Source organism: Dipodomys spectabilis, unplaced genomic scaffold, assembly GCF_019054845.1.
Source record: "Dipodomys spectabilis isolate Male_0828 unplaced genomic scaffold, ASM1905484v1 ptg000609l, whole genome shotgun sequence".
In the NCBI taxonomy this organism is placed as follows: Eukaryota; Metazoa; Chordata; class Mammalia; order Rodentia; family Heteromyidae; genus Dipodomys; species Dipodomys spectabilis.
This window is the reverse complement of record NW_024871286.1, coordinates 331,211-350,590: the sequence shown is the minus strand read 5'-3', so window position 1 is coordinate 350,590 and position 19,380 is coordinate 331,211. Positions and strand designations below refer to the sequence as shown.

Below are 19,380 nucleotides of genomic sequence, written 5' to 3'. Positions count from 1 at the left end.
CGCTTTGTCCATGCATTCTTTCATTTTGTGAGTGCGCGAGTGTCTGTCCGCGGGCCCGTGCGCTGGCCCTGGGTCTTGAACCCTGGGCCTGGGCGATGTCCCTCAGCTCCAGGCGCGCGCTCTACCGCAGCGCCCCTCCGGTTTTCTGGTGGTTTATTCTTTCCACGGACTTTGCTGCCCGGGCTGGCTTTGAACCGCGATCCTCAGAGCTCAGCCGGGATGACAGGCTGAGCTCCGGAGCCCCGGATCCTGCCCTGCGGTTTCAGCGTCAGTGCATCGGCTCACGCTCCCGTCATGGACATTCATTCATTCACATTTGTGCATTCATTCGCTTTTGTGCCGGTTTGCTCGCGCGCTCTCCTTGGAACTCCAGGAAACGCGGGACTTGGGGCCGGGTCAGCTCTGAACCGTAAAGCCGGGGAGGGGGCGGGGCCACAGGCTCCCGGGGCCCCGCCCCGCCCAGGCCCCGCCCCGCCCCGCCCCGGCCGGCAGGGGGCAGCCGCGCCCAGGGCCGCGGCTCCGGGCAGGGGTGAGGGGCGCGGGGCGGACAGCAGCCCCGCCCCGAAGCGGAAGCGGCCTGCGCCCCGGGTCCCGCCGCCGCGGCCTCCCTCCGTGTGGCCCCTTCCGACCTCGGCCTCGGGCCCTGGCGGCCCCGGCCGCGCCTCCCTCGGCTCCCTTCTTGAGTGGTTCGCGGGGGGGGGGGGGGGGGGGGGGGGGCGGGGGGGGGGCGGGGCAGGGCTCCCCACCTCTGCCCGCGCCCCGGCCCGGGCCGACCGACCTGCCCGACAGGAACCCGGCCCGGCCGGCTCCATCCCGCCGAAACCAAAACAGGGCAGGCGGAGGTGGGCAACCCTGCGGGTGCGGGGTGCATGCCGCCTCGGCTTCCCCTCCCGTTCCGGGGCCCCCAGGCCCGGTGCCGCCGCCCCCCACCGGTCTAACCCCGCCCGCAGCCCCAGCGCCGAGGCCTGGGGTCGCGGTTCGAAGCCAGCCTGGGCAGAAAAGTCCCCGAGACTCTCGTCCTCAATGATCCACCGAAAAGGAAAGCTGTGACTCAAGCGGCAGAGCGCTGGCCTGGCCCGAGTTCAAGTCCCAGGACTCTCTGTGTCTCTCTCTCACACACATACACACACACAGTCACCCTGAGGAACGGCCGCAGCAGCCAGCAGGATCTGCACATGTGGCCAGGAAACCTAGGGGAAGCTGGGGCCTGAGAGCAGGTGCAAAGGGCCTGTGGTCCTTGGACAGCCCAGAGGATGCCGGGTGCGGTCCAAGCCAGAGGTGGGGGAAGGCCATGGAGGGGGGAGTGTGCCCGGGACAGTGTCCCCGTCACCAGAGCTGGCCGGGGACGTGCCTGCCAGCCACAGGGACACAATGTGCCTGGCGGTGGCGAGGGCGCCGGGCCATGGCCGCTGGCCAGCGGGAGGGAGCCGGAGCGCACCCAGCCTGCTGCACCCTGGCCGCAGGGGCAGACACAGGCTGGCGGGACAGCGGGCTGAGGCTGCACTCTGCCGCCCGGCCTGCTCCGGCCCTGGGTCTGCAGGGCGGGGACTCCGCGGCCCAGATCTCAGGTCTGCAGGGCGCATCCCGCCCAGGGGCTTCTCTGGAGACCGGTTGGCAGTGCCCCGTCCCCTTCCCTGCGGGAGGGGCCGGCACAGCTGTCCTGCCTGGGATCGAGGCTGCCCTGGGTCTCGTCCACCCCAATGGAGGCCCCCTGGCTGCCAGGTCACCACCAGGGCAGCACTGCTAGGGAAACTGAGGTCCGGCCGCCAGAGCTTTGAGCCCCAACCAGGAGCACCAGGGCGAGAGCGGCTCCACAGGACACAAGGTGGGGGGATGGGACCCAGCACGTCATCCCCCTGGGACCTGAGACCGAGGCCAGCCAGGTCCCAGCGTGAACGCTGGGGACGGTGACCTCTCGGCGGACCTGAGATGCAGCTGGACACTGGAGGTCGGGGGCCACGACCTCTCTCAGTGGGGCCGAGACGCCGCCTGGACCCCATCTCTACATGCAGCGCTCGTCTGTGGCACGGGGTCCCCGGCCGGCCCCAGCCCAAAGGGCAGAGCTGGGCAGGGCTTTCCTCACCTGCCGCCTAGAAGCTCGGGGGCAACGGGAGAAGCCCTGCTGCGCCCAGCCGAGACCAAAGAAAGGAGATCGTCCATGACAACCATGTGTCACCTGGCCACGGAAAAACGTGGCCTGCCGCCGGTGCCTCATGGGTGACCTCTGAACCCAGGACACCGGTGACGGCCAAGCCAACGGCCCTGCGTGCCATGGGGGGGGGGGCAGAAAACCGGGGGCAGGAAGCCGATCAGCGTCTTGCTGGGTCTGGGAGGGGACGGAGAGCCAACACTGGGGGGATGGAATGTTCCAGAAGAGGCTGTGATGCATTATGAAATGCGAATGCTACAGATGCTTTGAAAGGGTTGCTTTTTTATGTGAAGTTTAAGTCAATAAAAACGATGGCCCCCAAACTCTGCAGGGCCCTTCCTGGGACCCCGGGGCTGCCCAGCCTTGACCCCAGCTCCCGTCCCGCCCTGGGCCTCCCGTCTGGGCTCTGCCCGCGGCACACGCGCCCCGCCCAGGCGGCCGGGAGGGTGGACCTGGGGCGGCTGCCCCCCCACCCTGGAAGTCCCCCCCACGGGTGGACGTCCCCCCCTCCCGCCCCGGCCCCCGCGTGCCAGTCCACCTTGAAATTCTCAGCCCACCCAGGACCTGGCTTCGGAAGAAGCTCGCTGGGCGCTCAGGCTCTGGCCCTGCACTACCCCGGGCTCCGGTGTCAGAAGTCCCCACTGGCAGGACCTGTGGCCCTCATCCTCAAGGCCACCCCCGGGGTGGAGCCGGCGCCCCTGAGCAGGGCAGACGCGGTGGGGAAGCTCCGCCTTCTCCGCCTCCATGTCAAAGCCTCAGGTAAAATGCCCTTCCCCCCAAGAAGCCCCAAGTGTCCACACCGGCTTTGTCCTTCCTGGGGAGCCCACACTGCCCGGGGGCGGGCACAGGGAGCAAACGCCCGTCGACTCTCCTGGGCGCTGACTTGCCACCGCGAACCCAGCCCGCGTGCTCGGCGCTGGGCCGCCGCTGCAACCTCGCCCTGTGGCCTCTGCTGGCCGCTCAGCAGGTCCTGCAGTGCCCGCTGCTGGCCTCCGAGGGTGGGTTCGGGTCCTCCTGAAAGGGAGGCCAGTCAGCCCCCCGCAGCCCCCCGCCCGCCCCGGCTCTCCCACACCCGCAGCTCACCTCCGAGTAGAGCGGCGGCGGGCGGAGGCGGAACGCCTGCACGTAGGCCAGGTAGGGGCCGTCCAGGCCCGGGCCCGGGTCCGGGGGCAGCGGGAAGGGGCTGGGCGCCGTCGCCACCTCCTCCGTCACCACGTCGGCATAGGCAGGAGGAGCTGCAAGCGGCAGCCGGGTGAGGGGTGTCCAGCCCCCACGGGGGGGGGGACCCCGTCATTTTAAACCAGGCAGCGCTGGGGTGTGCGCACAGGGCTTTCGTCCTGCCAGACGACTGCTCTACCGCTTGAGCCACACAATCGCTTTCTTTAGGTGTTTCTCTGGGACAGCTTCAAGTTTTTGCCCAGATGGGCCTTGGGCTGCAATCCTCCGACCTGAGGCTCTGCCCGGCTGGGGATCCCGACGGGAGCCACTCACAGCCCGGACCTGGGGACCCCCCAGGCGCCTCACCCTCCAGCGGTCCCAGCAGGGCGCCCGGCACCCAGTCGAGGAGGAAGCTGGCCTGGCTGCCCACGCTGGACGAGCGGCTACCGAAGGGATGGAGGGGGACCGTGCCGATGACCAGGGGTAACTCCAGCAGCAGCTTGGACGTGCCGGGGATGTCCACGCAGACCTGAGGGGGGGTGTTAGAGGAAGGATGGGCGCCTGCATGGCTTCACCCCCACCCCGCGCCCCTCCGGGGCCCCCACCCCGCGCCCCTCCGCACCTTGAGCGAGTAGGAGACCTGCAGCACACGGCACTGCAGGATGGACGGCGCCACGGGCGGGATGCGCAGCGCGGGGCCCCGCCACCGCGCCCGCCGCCCCGGCCCCACCGGCGCGCCCGCGCCGCTCGCCAGCACCGTGCGCTTCTCCTTGCGCGCGCCACAGGCCAGGAACGTCTGCGTCTGCACCAGGGCGGCGCGGGGCCGCACGGGCCGGGCGCACGCGTTGTCCACTTCGGCCTCGATGGGAATGACCTCTCCTGCGCGGGGGACGCGGCCTCAGTGTCCCGCCCAGCGTCCCGCCCCGCGCCCCGCGCCCCGCGCTGTACCTGGCGTGAAGCCCTTGCGCTCGATCTTGGCTGCCAGCGAGACCAGGCCGCGCGGGCCGCACCAGGGCCGGGCCATCTTCTCACGAACGCCCGCCTGCGGGGCCTGGGGGGACAGGGCCCGCACCCAGCACGTGAGGACCTCCGCCCGGCCCGGCCCGCGCGCCCTGCCCCGCACCCCGGCCCGCGCCCGGCTCACCAGCAGCGCGGGTGAGTTGATGTCTACCGGCTGGATGACCGTGAAGGCGCGGCGGGCGCGGCGCGCGGGCGCCCAGGGCCGGCGCAGCGTGGCCTTGACGCAGTAGCGGACGCTGCCGTGCTTCCCCTCGAACGAGGTGACCAGAGCGCTGGGGCGGGGCGGGCGGGGGCGGGGCTCAGCGGGGCCCGCTGGCCCCGCCCCGCCGAGGCCCCGCCCCATCCGCGACAGACCCCCGCATCGACCACGCCCCCTGTGGCCCCGCCCCGCCCACGGAGGACCCCGCATCGACCACGCCCCCTGTGACCCCCGCCCCCAGACTCACACTGGCAGTTGGAAGCTAAACGGGAATTCGTGGCGGCCCGCGGGCAGCGTTGTGGTCTCCCCGGTGTCTAGGGGCAGAGGAGCAGCTCAGCGCGGGCGCGGGGCCGGCGGGCGGGGCGCCCCACGCCGGGGACCCCGGGTACCTGGCGCTAGCAGCGTGGCGCGGTGGCCCACAAGCTCCACCCGCTCGCTGTAGCTGTGCGTGTACGCGGTGCTCGAGCCCGCGCTGCGGGACTCGGTCCAGTGCGCGTGCACGCGACCCCGCGCCCGCAGCGCCAGGGCGGCCACGCGCGCCGCGCCCACCACCTCCAGCAGCACGCGGCCCGCCACCACCTGGCCACCGCGGAACACGGGCTCGGCGCCCGCCATCGCGCCGTCCAGCTGTACCACGAACGCCTTCACCTTGTCGAACAGCATGGCACGCCCACCCTGGCCTCGAACCCGTGAGCGGCGGAGACGAGCTCGCCCAGCGCCCAGCGCCCAGCGCCCGTGCTGCGCGGCGGAGGCGCGGCTGGAAATTCCCGGGAACGCCGCCGGGCCGCGCTTATATGACAGGTCGGGGGCGTGGCCCGCACCAGAGACCCGCCTCCGGGAAACTGTTGGACCAATAGCGCGGAGGGGGCGTGGTCTCGCAAAGGCGTGCAGCGAAACAACAAAACTGCGGGGGCCCTGCCCGCGCCGGAGCCCGTTCCCCGCGCACAAAGAGGAGAAACAGAGCCGAAGCCACCGGCCGGAGCCTGAGGTCACCAACGGAGCGGCCTCTGCTGACCGACCTGACGGCTCGCCCAAGCTGGGAGAGGAGCGGTCGGGACTCCCTGCACCTTGGAAGGGCGGTGTGCCTCAATTTCCCTTTCTGGAGAGACGGGAGAAAAGCAGCCTGGGACTCTGATCGCCGAGAACCCCCAGCCCGACACCTTTACTCCGAACGACCAGGCGCCCCCGACCTTCCCTCCTGCTTCCCTGGACCTCAGTTTCCCCCTGAAAGAACTCGGCGGGGAGCGGCTGGTGCCGCCCGCGGGGGCCCGGCGCCCTCTGCCGGCGGCCGGATGCGTTGCGCCGGGGACGCCGCGAGCCGGGTGAGGAGCCCCGAGGTCCCCGCACCGCCACGCACACCGCACCCGTCCTCGCGCCGCTGCGGGCACGAGGGGACGCAGCCCGGGGCAGCACCGACCCACGCCCCGATAAAGGATGTGCGGGGTTGTGAGGCCCGTCGCGGGGACGCCCCGAGTCCGCAGCGTGGGCGCCCCGGGACGGGCTCCCGCGTCCTCACCGCGCAGCAGCGTCTGTCGTCGTCGCAGGTAGGTCTCGGCGGCCGCGAAGTCGCTGGACACGGCGTGGACCCCCACGCTGCGGCCGTCCAGCCAGCGCGCGGCCGCCCCGCCGCGCGCCGCCACCACGAGCGCGCGCACGCGCAGCGGCGCCGCGGCGTCCAGCAGCACGCGGCCGCGGAGCCGCTCCCCGCCGCGGAACGCCGCGCCCGGGCCCCGCGCCAGCTCCAGCGCGAAGCCGCGCAGGCGCATGACCGCCCGGGATGGGCGCGGGCCCCGCCGCTCAGGCTCGCCCCGCACCGCCGCGGCTTCCGGGTTCTCGGGTCCCCTGCGCGGGGCGGGTCCCCGCGGCGCCTGGTGACTTAGAACCGGGCGGGGACGGATGTGGCGGGCGCTGCGCCGAGCCCAAGCCCCGCCCTGCGTCAACTCCAGGCCCCGGGGCCGCTCCGGGAGCTGCGGGCTGCGCGCTCCTCCCGCGCGGCGCGCCCCGGATCCCCCGCGCGCGCGGCCGGCGCGGACACCACGCCGCTCCGGGAGGGAGGAGCATTTATTGAGCACCTACGGGCCCCGACCCTCCTCGGGGCTCTGCCACGGCCGCCCGCGCTCCGGGACGGCGCTCCGAGGGCGGGGCGCGCAGCCCAGCCGCCCGTGTCGCGGCGGCCCGTCCCCGCGGGGCCTCGGGGGCCCCGTCCGTCTAAGCACAGTCTCTGCGGTCGTTCACGCCACGTGTCCCGCACGCAGCAGGTGGGCGCTCCACGCGTGCCCAGTGGGAAGCGAGGTTCTCCGCCCGGGTCGCCAGTGGCGGTCGGCGGGCGCAGGCGTCCAGTTCATCCGCGGCCCAGCCCGGGCTCACGGCGCGACGGGCGGCGGCCACACGGTGGCGGCAGAGGGGACGGCGGCGGCCGGGCGGGCCGTCACCTACAGTCCGCGGGCGGCCAGGGGCGCGGGAGGCGCGCGGGTCCCGGGCTGGGCGGCGCGCGCGGCGGGGAGCCGCCTATGGCTTGGGCGACGAGCGCGGGCAGGGCCTGCAGCGAGGTGGCCAGCGCGTCCAGCCGGCTCTCGAGGGCGGCCAGGCGGGCTTCGAGCTCCTCCTGCTGGGCCTGCAGTTCTGACACCACGTCCAACATGACGCTCTGCGTCTGCGGGAGGAGAGCGCGGACGGGGCCGTGACCGCCGCGGGAGCGGACGGCGGGGCCCAGCCCTGGGGTCGCCAGAGGGAGGCTGAGAGGACCTTCCGGCCAGCCCAACGCCAGACGTGGGGGTGTGGCGTGGGCGTGTCTGGCAGGCCTCGGGGGCGTGGCCAACGCTCCACGCACTGGTCCGCATGTCTGCGGGGCGTGGTTAACAAAGCGGCCACGGCTGGAAAGGGAAGAGCTGATGGGCAGAGGAGAGGTAGGTGCCCAGTCTCCGGGAGCCCCCCCCTCCAGCCCGTGCTCCCTCTCTGACCTATCACCCCACCCCTTCACTACCACGCCCTCACCTTGGCCAGGTCACTGAGCGAGTTGGCCTGGTCATTCAGTTTCCCCTGCTCAATCTTCACGCTGCGGAGCCTGGACACGGAGGGGCCAGCAGTGTGGGGGTCAGTGGCAGAGGGCTGCCGGCCCAGGGACCAACCAGGGGCGGCCTGGGCCCCGGCCCGGACTTCCCAGGCCCTCACCTGCACCCCGGGATCTGCGCCCCGCACACCAGGCCCCCTGGGCCCCGGTCTGGACTTCCCAGGCCCTCACCCGCACCCCTAGATCTGCGCCCCACACACCAGGCCTCCTGAGCCTACGGGAAACACTTACTTCTGAGCCCTGTGAGACACAGCCAAGCAGGAGAAAAACCAGAGACATTTTAGTGTCAGCATCGGGGTTCAATGACTCTATGAGCCCCGCCCAGGTTCACATCAGGTACTGGGGTGCCCTCCACCCGTGACACCCCCCTCCGCCCCCAAGGGTCTACACAGCAGTGGCCAACGAGGAGCCTGTCAGAGGGGGCCCGTCACGGGACCCGTCACAGGGGGGCCCTGAGTTCTATTGGTCTTTGAACCAGCCAGTAGGTGACATGGTATTGGGGAGCCTCCCCACAGCTCCTCAGCCCTCCTTGGGGCCATACCTGTCCTCAGAGTGGACACCAGCATGGAACCCAGGCCCCCCCCACATTCCCGCCCCTCTCCTCCCCTACCACCCTGCCCCTCCTCCTGCCTGATTGCTCCACCGCCCCGCCCTCCACCGCCCCACCTGCGGGGCTGGGACCCCTCCTCCTGGGAGGCTGGGGCGAGACTGTATCCCCCACGCAACAACAACATACACTGTGGAAGAAGCCAGTGTAGACAGACCTTGGTGGGGGGAGGTCAGACATGGTCCCCGAGTCACAGTGCCAGACCCACGGCTGCTCCTGGAGCCGTTAAAGGGTCCTGTCTCCCAGGGCACCAGTGGCTCAGGCCTATCACCCCAGATACTCTGGAGGCTGAGATCTGAAGATCAGAGTTCAAAGCCAGCCCAGGCAGGAAAGTCCATGAGACATTTATCTCCCATGAACCACCAGAAAACCGGAAGTGGCGTTTTGGCTCAAGAGGTAGAGCGCCAGCCTTGAGCTGAAGAGCTGAGGGACAGCGCCCAGGCCCCGAGTTCAAGACCCGCGACCGACCAAAAACAAAAAAGAGACCAGGCTGGGACCTGTGTGCCTTGAGGGCTGAAGGAACTGACTGTAAGACACTCCCTGAGCTTTTGTGCTCAAAACTAGTACTCTGACACTTCAGCCACAGCTCTGCTGGCTTTTTCGCTAGTTGACCGGAGGTAAGACGCCCGGCCTTCCCTGCCTGGTCCGCCTTCCAACAGCCAGCTCAGCTGTCTGAGCAGCTGGGATTACAGGCGGGAGCCCCTGGCGCCAGCCCCCTCCCTGCCCCTGGCCAGTCCTGGGCCTTGAACTCAGGGCCTGGGCGCTGTTCTGAGCCTCTCGGTGCTCAGGGCTAGCGCTCTGCGCCCCAAGGGCAAGCGGCTTCCACGTCTAAGGGAGGGGGGTGGAACTTGACCGGGGACCCCGGGGGGCAGGCCCGCTCCGGAGCGCGCCCCGGCCCCGCGCCGCCTGCGTCCCGGCCTCGCCCCCTCGGCGCCGGCCCGCGCCCCGCCTCTTCACCCCCCCCCCCCGCACCGGCCCGCGCCCCGCCTCGTTCCGCCCCGCCGCGTCCCGGCCCCGCCCCCTCCGCGCCGGCCCGCCCCTGCCCCCTCCCCCCTGCCCCGCCCGAGCCGCCGCGTCCCGGCCCCGCCCCCCGCGCCGGCCCGCGCCCCGCCTCCTCCCCCCCGCCCGCCCGAGCCGCCGCGTCCCGGCCCCGCCCCCCGCGCCGGCCCGCGCCCCGCCTCCTCCCCCCCCCCCCCCGCCCGCCCGAGCCGCCGCGTCCCGCCGCCACCCGGCCCGCACTTACTGATTGATGGCCTGGAGGAACTTACGCTGGTGTTTGCGCACGCGGGCCGGGTCCGGCCTCCGCACCAGCCGCGTGTGTTTGTAGATGAGCCACGTCTCCCGGAGCACGTTCGCCGCCGCGTTCTTCACCTGCGGGCCGAGGCGGGTCCTGAGAGCGGGCACGGACCCGGGGCTGCCAGACAGGGCCCCCGGAGCGCCCACCCCCGTGCACTGCGCCTGGGCCTAACGCGGGACACTGAGGCACAGAGCGGCCAACCCGCTCAGGCTGGAGACGTCCGGGGCATTGCCCGAGGCCTGGCGCAGGGCAGCGCGGGCGAGGCCGGGAGGGGCGTGGCCGGGCCGGAGGGCGTGGCGGGAGCCAGGGGCGTGGCCTGGAGGGGAGTGGCCGGGTCGGAGGGTGAGGTGGGAGCCAGGGGCGAGGCCTGGAGGGGAGGGGCCGGGTCGGAGGGTGTGGTGGGAGCCAGGGGCGTGGCCTGGAGGGGCGTGGCCGGGCCGGAGGGCGTGGCGGGAGCCAGGGGCGTGGCCTGGAGGGGCGTGGCCGGGCCAGAGGGCGTGGTGGGAGCCAGGGGCGAGGCCTGGAGGGGAGGGGCCGGGTCGGAGGGTGTGGTGGGAGCCAGGGGCGTGGCCGGCCCGGGGGCGGGGCCGAGCGCCGGAGGGGGCGGCGCTCACCCGCTTGGTGAGCTGCGTGTCCATCATGAAGTTGTGCACATGCTTCTCTGCCTTGGTGAGCTCCAGCTTCCGCGCCACCACCGCCACCACCAGCGCCGTGCAGCCTGCGCCCTGCAGGGTGGCGTGTGACACCCCCGAGAGGGGCGGTGAGGAGACCCAGGTGTCAGGCAGCGCCCTGGGCCCCAGGGCAGCACAAGCGACCTCGCTTGCCCCGTGGAGTTCAGAGGTCAGCCCAGGTGAAGTGGACACAGGCATGAGCAGGGCTGCCTGAGGGCCCTACTGACTGCAGAGTCCTGACCAAGAGAAAGGCTTGGGAAACTGCTTCTCCGGAAAAGTACAGCTGAGCAGGCCCAAACAACTTGCTACACATCTACACCTAGAATACTACACAGCCAGCAAAAAGAACGGCCAAGGGGCCCACAGAGAAGCAGAGCGCACAGCACATATGTGCACTGACCAACAGCCAACCACTCTCAGAGGCGCCGTGCTCAAGACGGGGATGTGCTGGCAGTGGCAGGCCTGCACCCCTGCACATGGGACAAGTGGACAGGGGAGCTGGCCCAGAGGGAGGAGAGGAACACCGCAGCCGGGTGAGGCCTGCGGTCCCAACTGCTCAGAAGGTAAAGGATTGAGTGAGGCCAAGGGTTCAGGGCCAGCCCGCTGGGCAGTGCAGCAAAACTACAATAAATAGAGAGGAAAAAGAGGGGAAGGGAAGGAAGGAAGGAAAAGAAAGGAGAAAGGAAGGAAAAAAGCTGGATGCTCATGGCTCACGCCCGTCATCCCAGCTGCTCAGGAGGCTGAGGTGTGAAGATCATGGTTCAAAGGCAGCCTGAGCACAAAAGCCCTGAGACTCTGATCTCCAATGAACCACCAGAAACTGGAAGTGGTGCTGTGGCTCAGTGACAGAAGGCTAGCTTTGTGCAGGGACAGAGCCTACTTTGAGTTGAAGCGTGTGTAGCACATGTGCGCACGCACACACACGCACACAGTGACAGCTTGGGGGACAGAAGCAGGACCAGAGAAGCTTGTACACCTGAGCGTCAGACACAGACCGAGGGGCAGTTGCTCACTTAAAGGAACAGCAAGCTGAGGATGGGGAGGTGGGTACGGCGGGGAAAATTGAGGCACTGGAGCACAGGGCCCTGTCCAGCCGGACTGCGCAGCACCGGCCGGCCTTACCATGATGCCGGTGAGCAGGCACACGCCCTTGCCGCAGTAGGTGTGGGGTGCCATGTCCCCGTAGCCAATGGACAAGAAGGTGATGGACACCAGCCACATGGCCCCCAGGAAGCTGCTGGTCACCTCCTGCTGGTCATGGTACCTGCCGGGCGGCGGGCAGGGCCAGCAGTCAGCACCCCAGCGCGCAGCGTGACCCCCGGCCCCGGCCAAGTGCCCCTCCCCAACACACAGGCCACACGTGGAGCCCAGGGACTGGAGGCGCCGTAGGCAGGGGGAAGACATGAGGAGAGACTTCCGGAAGGTGCCAAGGGCGCCCAGCGCAGGTCTGGCTGGGCAGTGGTTCATGGCAGGGAGTGCGGGCGCCAGGCCAAGTACGGGAGGCGCAGCTGGGCCTGGGAGCCCCCCCATCCCACCCCCAGGGCCGGGCCACACTGGGGGCCGTAGGTGGGGGCAGCAGTGGTTTCCACGGACAGCGAGAGAGAGCCCCCTCCCCTGCCCTGGCGCCACAGAGCTGGGGACGCAGCTGGGGGGGGACATGCAGGGGACAAGCGGCGCGCACAGGGTTTAGGACTGGCTGCCTGTTGCCTGGCTGGCCTCGGTGGGAGGGGGGGCGGTGCCCCGCATAGAACCGTGGGAATGGCTGTGCCACCCAGCTGTGGCGGCCAGAGACGGCTGCACCCTGCGAGCCCGGGCTGGGCTGGGGGCACAGGGTCCCCCAGTGCAGGGGCAGGGAGGACCGGGTCTTCCGGGGCCCGGCCTGGTGCACGACGAGGCTGCCGCTGTCCCCGGGCTCAGCTGAGGGGGACTCCGGGGGGAGGCCTGGCTGCGCCCTCCCGTGGCAGCAAGTCTTAAACTCCTGGAGAGCAGGACGAGGGTCATGGGGAGGGGAGGGCAGGGGGCAGCATGGCAGAGACCCACCGGGACTCACATGTCTTCCCTTCGGTCCGGCAGGGCGGCAGAGGAGAGGAAAGCTGGTTAATCGTGGCTGCCTCTGCCACCCTGGCCGGACGCCAGTGGCCCAGGACAGAGGGCTGGCCGGAAGAAGGTCCTCGGAGACAGCCAGGGCGGCCGGCACTGGGTTACCCCAAGTCCTGGGGTCAGGGAGGAGGCGGGGACGGTGGGGCCTGGAGCCGGGGTCGGGGCTGGGGACCGGGGGAGAGGGGCCAGGGCGCTGTTACCTCTCGCAGACGCGCACGGTCCAGGCTGCAATGACCCAGGAGGAGATGCTGAAGACCAGGAGCACGGTGCCGGGGCAGACGGTCATGAGGGTCTTGGTGACGAAGCGGGTGTTGAAGGTGACCTTGTTGAGAGCGCCGATGCTGCGGCTGGAGGCGTCGGTGAAGGCCTTGCTGTGCAGCAGCAGTGCCCGGCCCAGCAGGTAGAGCCGCAGGAACATGGGGACAGACAGCAGCACATCCACGTCCGCCTGGGCCTCCAACGGCGCATAGGTGAACGCCAGCCGCGCCGTCCATGTGAAGCGGTAGTGGCCAGGCACCGGGTGGACAGCGCACACGGCCAGCTCCAGCGCGATGAGGAGCACACGCTCACAGGTCAGCGCGATCCTCCAGTCGTCCGCCCCGTTGTCCACCATGAACAGCTGTGGACGGAGGCTGGGGTGGGTGCCTGCCCACCGCAGATCCACGGCTCCTCAGTCCCTGCATCCCCAGAGCTTGGTTCTTTGTTACTGCTGAGTAATATTCCACCTACATTGTGCTACATGGAGCTCAGCCCTAGGAGGCTGCGCCTTTGTTTCTTCCCTGCTGAGGGGAATGGTGGTGCTTCCCCTGAGCACCAGGCTTCTGGTCTCTTCCTCCAGAGACCATGAGGTGTAGCAACCAGGAGCAACATTGTGTCAGAGGACTAAGTGCAGAGGATCCTGTCCTTGAATAGGTGATCAGGGAGCCAACTCACACTGTTACCTTGTTACCCAGAGAGGGTTATGTACTTAGGGCCTATGCAAATGTGCATGGTATATGCAAAAGTGCATGGTATATGCAAATGTGCAGTGTGCAAATATGCAGATCTATGCAAATGTGCAGGGTGTGTGCAAATTTTCTGGGCTACCCAAACCCAGCGCAGTGATATTAAGGGACCTAAACAGCCACAGAGTTTGGTCCCCATGGGGTCCTGGTCCCCATCCTACCAAGCATCCACTGTAACAGGAACTGCTGGACAGCCAGCACCAACGCTGTGCCCTGGGCATTGGCACACCGCCAACTGGGGCAGGGAGTTCCCATGAGTCTGATTTTCCTTCTGGAGATCAGGAGGATCTAGCGGGGAGTGGGGTGGGCTGGCTGGAGGGAGCGCACGTACCTGGATCTCCCGTGCATGGTAGAGAATGATGAGGCCCAGCAGGATGAGCGTGGACAGGCTGATCAAGCATTTCATCGCCAGGGAGAAGAGAGACTCCTGCACACAGGAGGCAGCAGTGAGCTGACGGGGGTTCGGGCCTGCCCCCCAGCCCTAGGCCATCACAGCTGGCTTCTGCCCCCTCCCCCAGGCCTCAGTGTCCCCACCCAGGCCTTGGGTGAGGCAGCCTTGCAGGGCCAGACAGCAGGTCGGGGCATCGGCCCGAAATGCAAAGGCTCCCCCCTGCTCCCCCCCAATTCAGCCATGACTGACCACCGAGGCCTGGCCCGGCCCTTCCCAGTCCCATGGGGCCTCGATCCCGCTTGTCTCTGTTCCCCCCATCCTAGGGCCCAGTCCACACTGGCATGGCTCAGGACGGAGCTATGGGGGTCCCCACCTTCGTGTAGACGCCCCAGGACAGCTCGGTCTCCGTCACCATCACCACGATGCCAAACATGCCGAAGATGAGCGCGTAGTCACCCAGACGCTTGCGCTTCTCCAACAGCACGCGCCGCCGGCCCAGCCGGTGGCCCGCCGTGGGGGGCGCCCCCGCCCCCCGGGGCCCTCCCGTGTCCTCCTCCTCCTCCTCCTCCTCTGTGTCCCCAACCTCCTCCTGGGCCTGCCCCCGGGGGCCGCACAGGCCCTGCGCAGGCCGGCTGGCCTCGGGCTCCAGAGGCCCCAGGCCGCCATTGTGGCTGTGGCCGTTCATGGCCAGCCGGGTGCTGGGCCTGGGCTTGCTGCCAGCCGCCCAGGGCCCGGCATGGCTCGGCGGAGCAACCCCCACGCCGACCTGCGGGACAGAGGAGCTTGGTCAGGCAATGTGGGGCGAACCTCCACCTCTATTGCAGACTCTGAACCCAGAACCAGACGTGTGGGTCGCCCCCCCTCTGCTCCCACGAGCCCAAGGGCCCCCAGTGCCCAGCCTGGCCAGGAGCCCCCAGCCTTCCCAGCCCTGCCCTGAACGCGCCTGGCCCAAGAGCGACCCTCCCTGTCCCACGGGATGGGGTGGGCCACAGGGCCACCCTTGGGCATGGCCAGACCTCTGGCTGGCACGGCCCTGCCTGGTCTTGCTCTGTCCACGCAAGAACCCAGACCTCCCCCCACTGTGTGGAGGCTGTGGATTGCCTGGCCCTGCTTCTGCTAGGGTTGGGAGAGGAGGGGCCTGCCGGCCAGCCGGGGGGAGGGGGTGCAGGCTGGTGCAGGGACTGGGGTGCAGGCAGGGGGGAGGGCTGGGGTGCAGGCCGGCTGGGGGGGCGGGGACTGGGGTGCAGGCCGGCTGGGGGGGCGGGGACTGGGGTGCAGGCCGGCTGGGGGGGCGGGGACTGGGGTGCAGGCCGGCTGGGGGGGGCGGGGACTGGGGTGCAGGCCGGCTGGGGGGGCGGGGACTGGGGTGCAGGCCGGCTGGGGGGGCGGGGACTGGGGTGCAGGCCGGCAGACAGGCAGGTGCACGAGACCAAGAACGGGACTGGCTCAGGCTGCTGCGAGCGACCTTCCAGAAGGCAGGGAAGAAGTGGCAGCTCGGGGCCGTGACTCAGCCGCCCGACACGGGCCAGAGTCAGCGCTGAGAGCTTCCTGGCAGCCACGTCCCGGGTGCCCTGGGCGGGGAGGGGCAGATGTGGCCGCCGGGCAGGCGAGCGACTGAGCTCGGAGGGGCCAGCACCGCGCGGCGGCTCCGCACCGCACCGCGGGAAGGAAGGGCCGGACGGTGCGGCGCCCGCTCCTCCACACCGGGGCCCGGGGCTCGGTCTGTCCCGCTCCCCTCCCGAGGCCCGGAAGCCCACGCGGCTCCGTGGGGCGCGGGGACGCCCGCGGGAGGCCGGCGGGCCAGGACCGCGGCTCAGAGCCAGCCGGGTCGGGAAGTCGGGCCGGGGGCGCGGCCCGCAGGGCAGAGCGCCCGGTTCCACCGCAGCGCCGGCCCGGGCTCGAACTCGGGGCGGACACCGCAGCGCGCCGGAAACGGGGGCGGCCCGGCAGCGCCCGCGCCGCCCGCCCCGCAGGGCGCTGACCCCGGTCCTCCAGGTCACAGGTCACGGTGCCAAGAACCCCAGACAGGACCCGGGCCAAACCCCGCTCCCGCCTCCCCGACCCCGGTCTGACCCCCCCGACCCCGGTCTGACCCCTAAGACCCCCCCGGCCCCGCTCTGACGCCCCCGACCCCGCTCGGACCCCCCGATCCCCGCCGGCCCCGCTCGGACCCCTCGGCCCGCCGGACCCCTCGGACCCCCGCCGGCCCCGCTCTGACCACCCTCGGCACCCCGGTCCTCCGCCGGCCCCCCTCGGCCCCCGCCGGCCCCGCTCGGACCCCTCGGCCCGCCGGCCCCCCTCGGCCCCCGCCGGCCCCGCTCGGACCCCCGCCGGCCCCCCTCGGCCCCCGCCGGCCCCGCTCGGACCCCCGCCGGCCCCCGCCGGCCCCCCTCGGCCCCCGCCGGCCCCGCTCGGACCCCTCGGTCCGCCGGCCCCGCTCGGACCCCCGCCGGCCCCCCTCGGCCCCCGCCGGTCCCGCTCGGACCCCCGCCGGCCCCCCTCGGCCCCCGCCGGCCCCGCTCGGACCCCTCGGCCCGCCGGCCCCGCTCGGACCCCCGCCGGCCCCCCTCGGCCCCCGCCGGCCCCGCTCGGCCCACCGGCCCCCCTCGGCCCCCCGCCGGCCCCGCTCGGACCCCTCGGCCCACCGGCCCCCCTCGGACCCCGCCGGCCCCCCTCGGCCCCGCTCTGACCTGCGGCGCCGCGCGGACCCGGAGCTGAGCGAGGCCCCGCGAGGCTCCGCTGGGGGCCGGGCCGGGAGGGGGAGGAGCAGGAGGGCGGGGCAGGGTGAGCAACGCCTCCGATTGGCCGGCCTGAGGCTGGCCCCGCCCCAACTTAAAGCCCCCGCGTTCCCCGGCGCCCGCCGCCCGGACAGCGCCAGGCCGGCGCCCCGCGCGGTCTAGGCCCTTCCCCAAGCCCGCATTCCACAACGCTGGGGCTCCAGAGCACCGCGCCCCAAAACTGAGTCTCCCACCCCGCCACCCTCCCCCCGGGCACCGCGGAGAAGAAGCGACCCGGAGCTGCTTTGCGGGGCCGCAGAGCGATGCGGGAGGGAGGGGATCGCAGAGACGCCTGCGCTCATCAGGACCCCCAGGAAAACGGGGCCCACCAGGCCTGGGCTCCCCAGAAGTGCTCGCCCCAGGGAGCCCAGGCTGGTCTGGGGAACATCCGTCAACCCCAGGAGCTGCTGGGGGCCAGGAACACAGGGAGCCCCCTCCCTGGTCAGGCCTGGGGGTTTCCCTCCCCCCCAGCCTGAGGCCCCCTCCCCCCCAGTCCGAGGTCCCCTCCCTCCCAGCCTGAGGTCCTCCCACCCCCCCCCAGCCTGAGATTCCCTCCCCCCAGCCTGAGATTCCCCCTCCCCCCCAGCCTGAGATTCCCCCTCCCCCCCAGCCTGAGGTCCCACCCCCCCAGCCTGAGGTCCCCCGGCCCCCCAGCCTGAGATTCCCCTCCCCCCCAGCCTGAGGGTCCCTGGCCCGCTCTCCCTGGCCGGTGGCAGCAGTTCTCAGCCACACCTTGTCCTGTGCAGATGTCCCACCGCGGCGGTGGGCGCTGTCCAGGATAAGGAGGACCTCCTCCGCGCCGAGAGGCGGGTGGACAGAGTGTGGTGTGGATGGATGGCAGCGGCCTGGGAGGACAGCCCAGTGGGTGGACAGTGAGTGGTGTCCAGGCTGCTGACTGTGGCCAACCCTGCGCTCTCCGGTGGAGCCTAGGCCTGGTCCCCCCCTCCAGAGTCTCACGCAAGCCATCCTGCCCACCCTGCCCAGGGGACAGCGTCCGTGCCATGAGCCAGGCAGCTTTGGGGAAGTCGTCCCTGCCACAGGCCTGCCTCAGCCCCCCCCCCACCTCGGTGGTCTCTCCCTGCTCCCCTGACTGCTGGTGGCGGTCACCGTGGTGCTGGTCCAGCTGGAGCTTCCCACAGCCCTGATGGACACAGGGACACAAGAGGCCTGTAGGTGAGCCCCGAGTCACGCAGGACACTCAGGACACATGTGACAAGACACAGTCCTTGCCAGCCTGCAGGGACAGCCCATCCCCTCCCCTTGTCCAGGTTCAATTTCTGTCCCCAGAGCCATGCTGGGTACAGAAGCCATGTGTACCTGAAGTTCTAGGCAGCCAGATAAAGCCAGCAAAACTCTGTGCCCAGTGAAGCCAGGTGCCAGTGGCCACCCCTATAATGCTAACTACTCAGGAGGCTGAGAGCTGAGGATTAAGACTTGGAGTCAAGGTGGACACAGTGGAGTGGTGGCTCACGCCTGTAGTCATTGCTATTTTGGAGGCTGAGATCTGAGGACTGCAGTTCAAAGCCAGCCCTGGCAGGTAAGTCTGTGAGACTCATCTCCAATGAACCATCACAACTGTGGGAAGTGGAGCTGTGGCTCAAGACAGAGCACCACCTTGAGCACAAAAGCTCAGGGAGAGGACCGATGGCTCTGATTTCAAGGGGTACATGACAGGAGGGAAGGAGAGAACAACAAAAGGAGGAAGAACAGGGGCGGCTGTGTCTCACACATCTACCCAGCGCCCCTGGCAGGGGTCCCCCAAACCTGGGGCTTCTGCAGATGGAGGTGAGGGTACACACACTGCCCAGGGCCCTCATCATTTCGGTGGCTTTTGTTTTATTAGTCAGTCCTGGAGCTTGAACTCAGGCCTGGGCGCTGTTCCCGAGCTCCAGTGCTGAAGGCCGGCACACCACCAGTTTGAGCCACAGCGCCACTTCGGGGTTTCTGGTGGCTCATTGGAGATGAAGAGTCTCAAGGCCTTTCCTGCTCAGGCTGGCTTTGAACCAAGACCCTCAGGTCTCAGCCTCCTGAGTAACTGAGATGACAGGTGTGAGCCACTGGATCTTTGTTTTAAATACGGTGTGCTCTCCAGGTTGGCCCCCACCTCCCCAGTGCTGGGGTCAGGGATGTGGCCACTGTTTCCCTGTGACTGGAGTCAGTTCCAGTCTCACTACAACTCCAATCTTCCGGAAATAGCTTCCTGGTCTCACACCCCCCAGTGCTGCAGCCCACCCCACCCCACCCAGTCCCCCCAGGTCCTGTGCTGTCCCCAGCCTGAGAGTGACCACGCCCAGCCCCTGCCCAAATCAGGCCCCATTCGGTCCTGCCACAGGCAAAGCCTCTGCAATCCGCCCCCCCCCCTGTAGCCACGTGCCCTGCAGCCCACCCCCACCTCTGCCCTGAGCTCCCCAGCCTAGCCCTGGCCCCTCCACCCTCCTCTTCCTCCTTTGTTCCTGATCCAGTAGCACCAGCTTCCTAGGGGACGCCAACACCCCAAGTGCTCCCAGGGCTTTTGCACATGCTGTTCCCGAGGCTCTGGCCTGGTCAGCTCGCAGTCAGGGCGCTCTGCCGCCCCCACTGAGCCATTCTGCCCGGCGCTCTGCAACTCCTCCCTGGCTGGCTCCAGCGAGCCCGTCCCCCCCGGGTGCTGGCACACATTTGGCAGCTTAGTGTTTGCTGATACCCAGGGGTGGGGGTTGGGAAGTCGGGTGTGGAGCCTGGGGTGTCGGGTGGGGGTCGGGGTGTCAGGTGTGGGGGCTGGGGTATTGGTTGTGGGGGTCAGGGTGTCAGGTGGGGGCTGGGGTGTGGGGGTCGGGGTGTCGGGTGGGGGCCGCGGGATGGCGTCCGGGTGTCTGTTCTGCAGGGACAGTTGAGGGAAGTGCGGGGCTGGGGCTGCACCACTCTGCCTGGTGTTGGGGTTCCCCTGCACCTCTGGAT

General features: G+C 70.1%; 2 protein-coding genes across 3 annotated transcripts; both read right to left on the bottom strand.

Annotated features, from left to right (window-relative positions):
- Nucleotides 1-2,411: 2,411 nt before the first annotated feature.
- On the bottom strand, nt 2,412-6,331 carry Arrdc2 (arrestin domain containing 2). 2 transcript variants are annotated; one of them, XM_042671256.1, is made up of 8 exons: nt 6,043-6,331; nt 4,774-4,840; nt 4,452-4,599; nt 4,256-4,358; nt 3,930-4,186; nt 3,674-3,836; nt 3,233-3,384; nt 2,412-3,163 (listed from the first exon to the last, which is right to left on the bottom strand). In XM_042671256.1, exons 1-8 carry the CDS (start codon nt 6,290-6,292, stop codon nt 3,110-3,112), a joined length of 1,194 nt encoding a protein of 397 aa, XP_042527190.1. In that variant the 5' UTR covers nt 6,293-6,331; the 3' UTR covers nt 2,412-3,109. The 2 variants fall into 2 exon arrangements, with proteins under 2 accessions (XP_042527190.1, XP_042527189.1); XM_042671255.1 differs by having other exon boundaries at nt 4,916-6,113.
- Nucleotides 6,332-6,954: 623 nt separating this feature from the next.
- On the bottom strand, nt 6,955-14,355 carry Kcnn1 (potassium calcium-activated channel subfamily N member 1). Its single transcript, XM_042671238.1, has 10 exons — nt 14,040-14,355; nt 13,607-13,702; nt 12,472-12,890; nt 12,222-12,230; nt 11,294-11,435; nt 10,115-10,225; nt 9,447-9,574; nt 7,828-7,836; nt 7,521-7,590; nt 6,955-7,179 (listed from the first exon to the last, which is right to left on the bottom strand). Exons 1-10 carry the CDS (start codon nt 14,349-14,351, stop codon nt 6,955-6,957), a joined length of 1,521 nt encoding a protein of 506 aa, XP_042527172.1. The 5' UTR covers nt 14,352-14,355.
- Between the last annotated feature and the right edge of the window lie 5,025 nt (nt 14,356-19,380).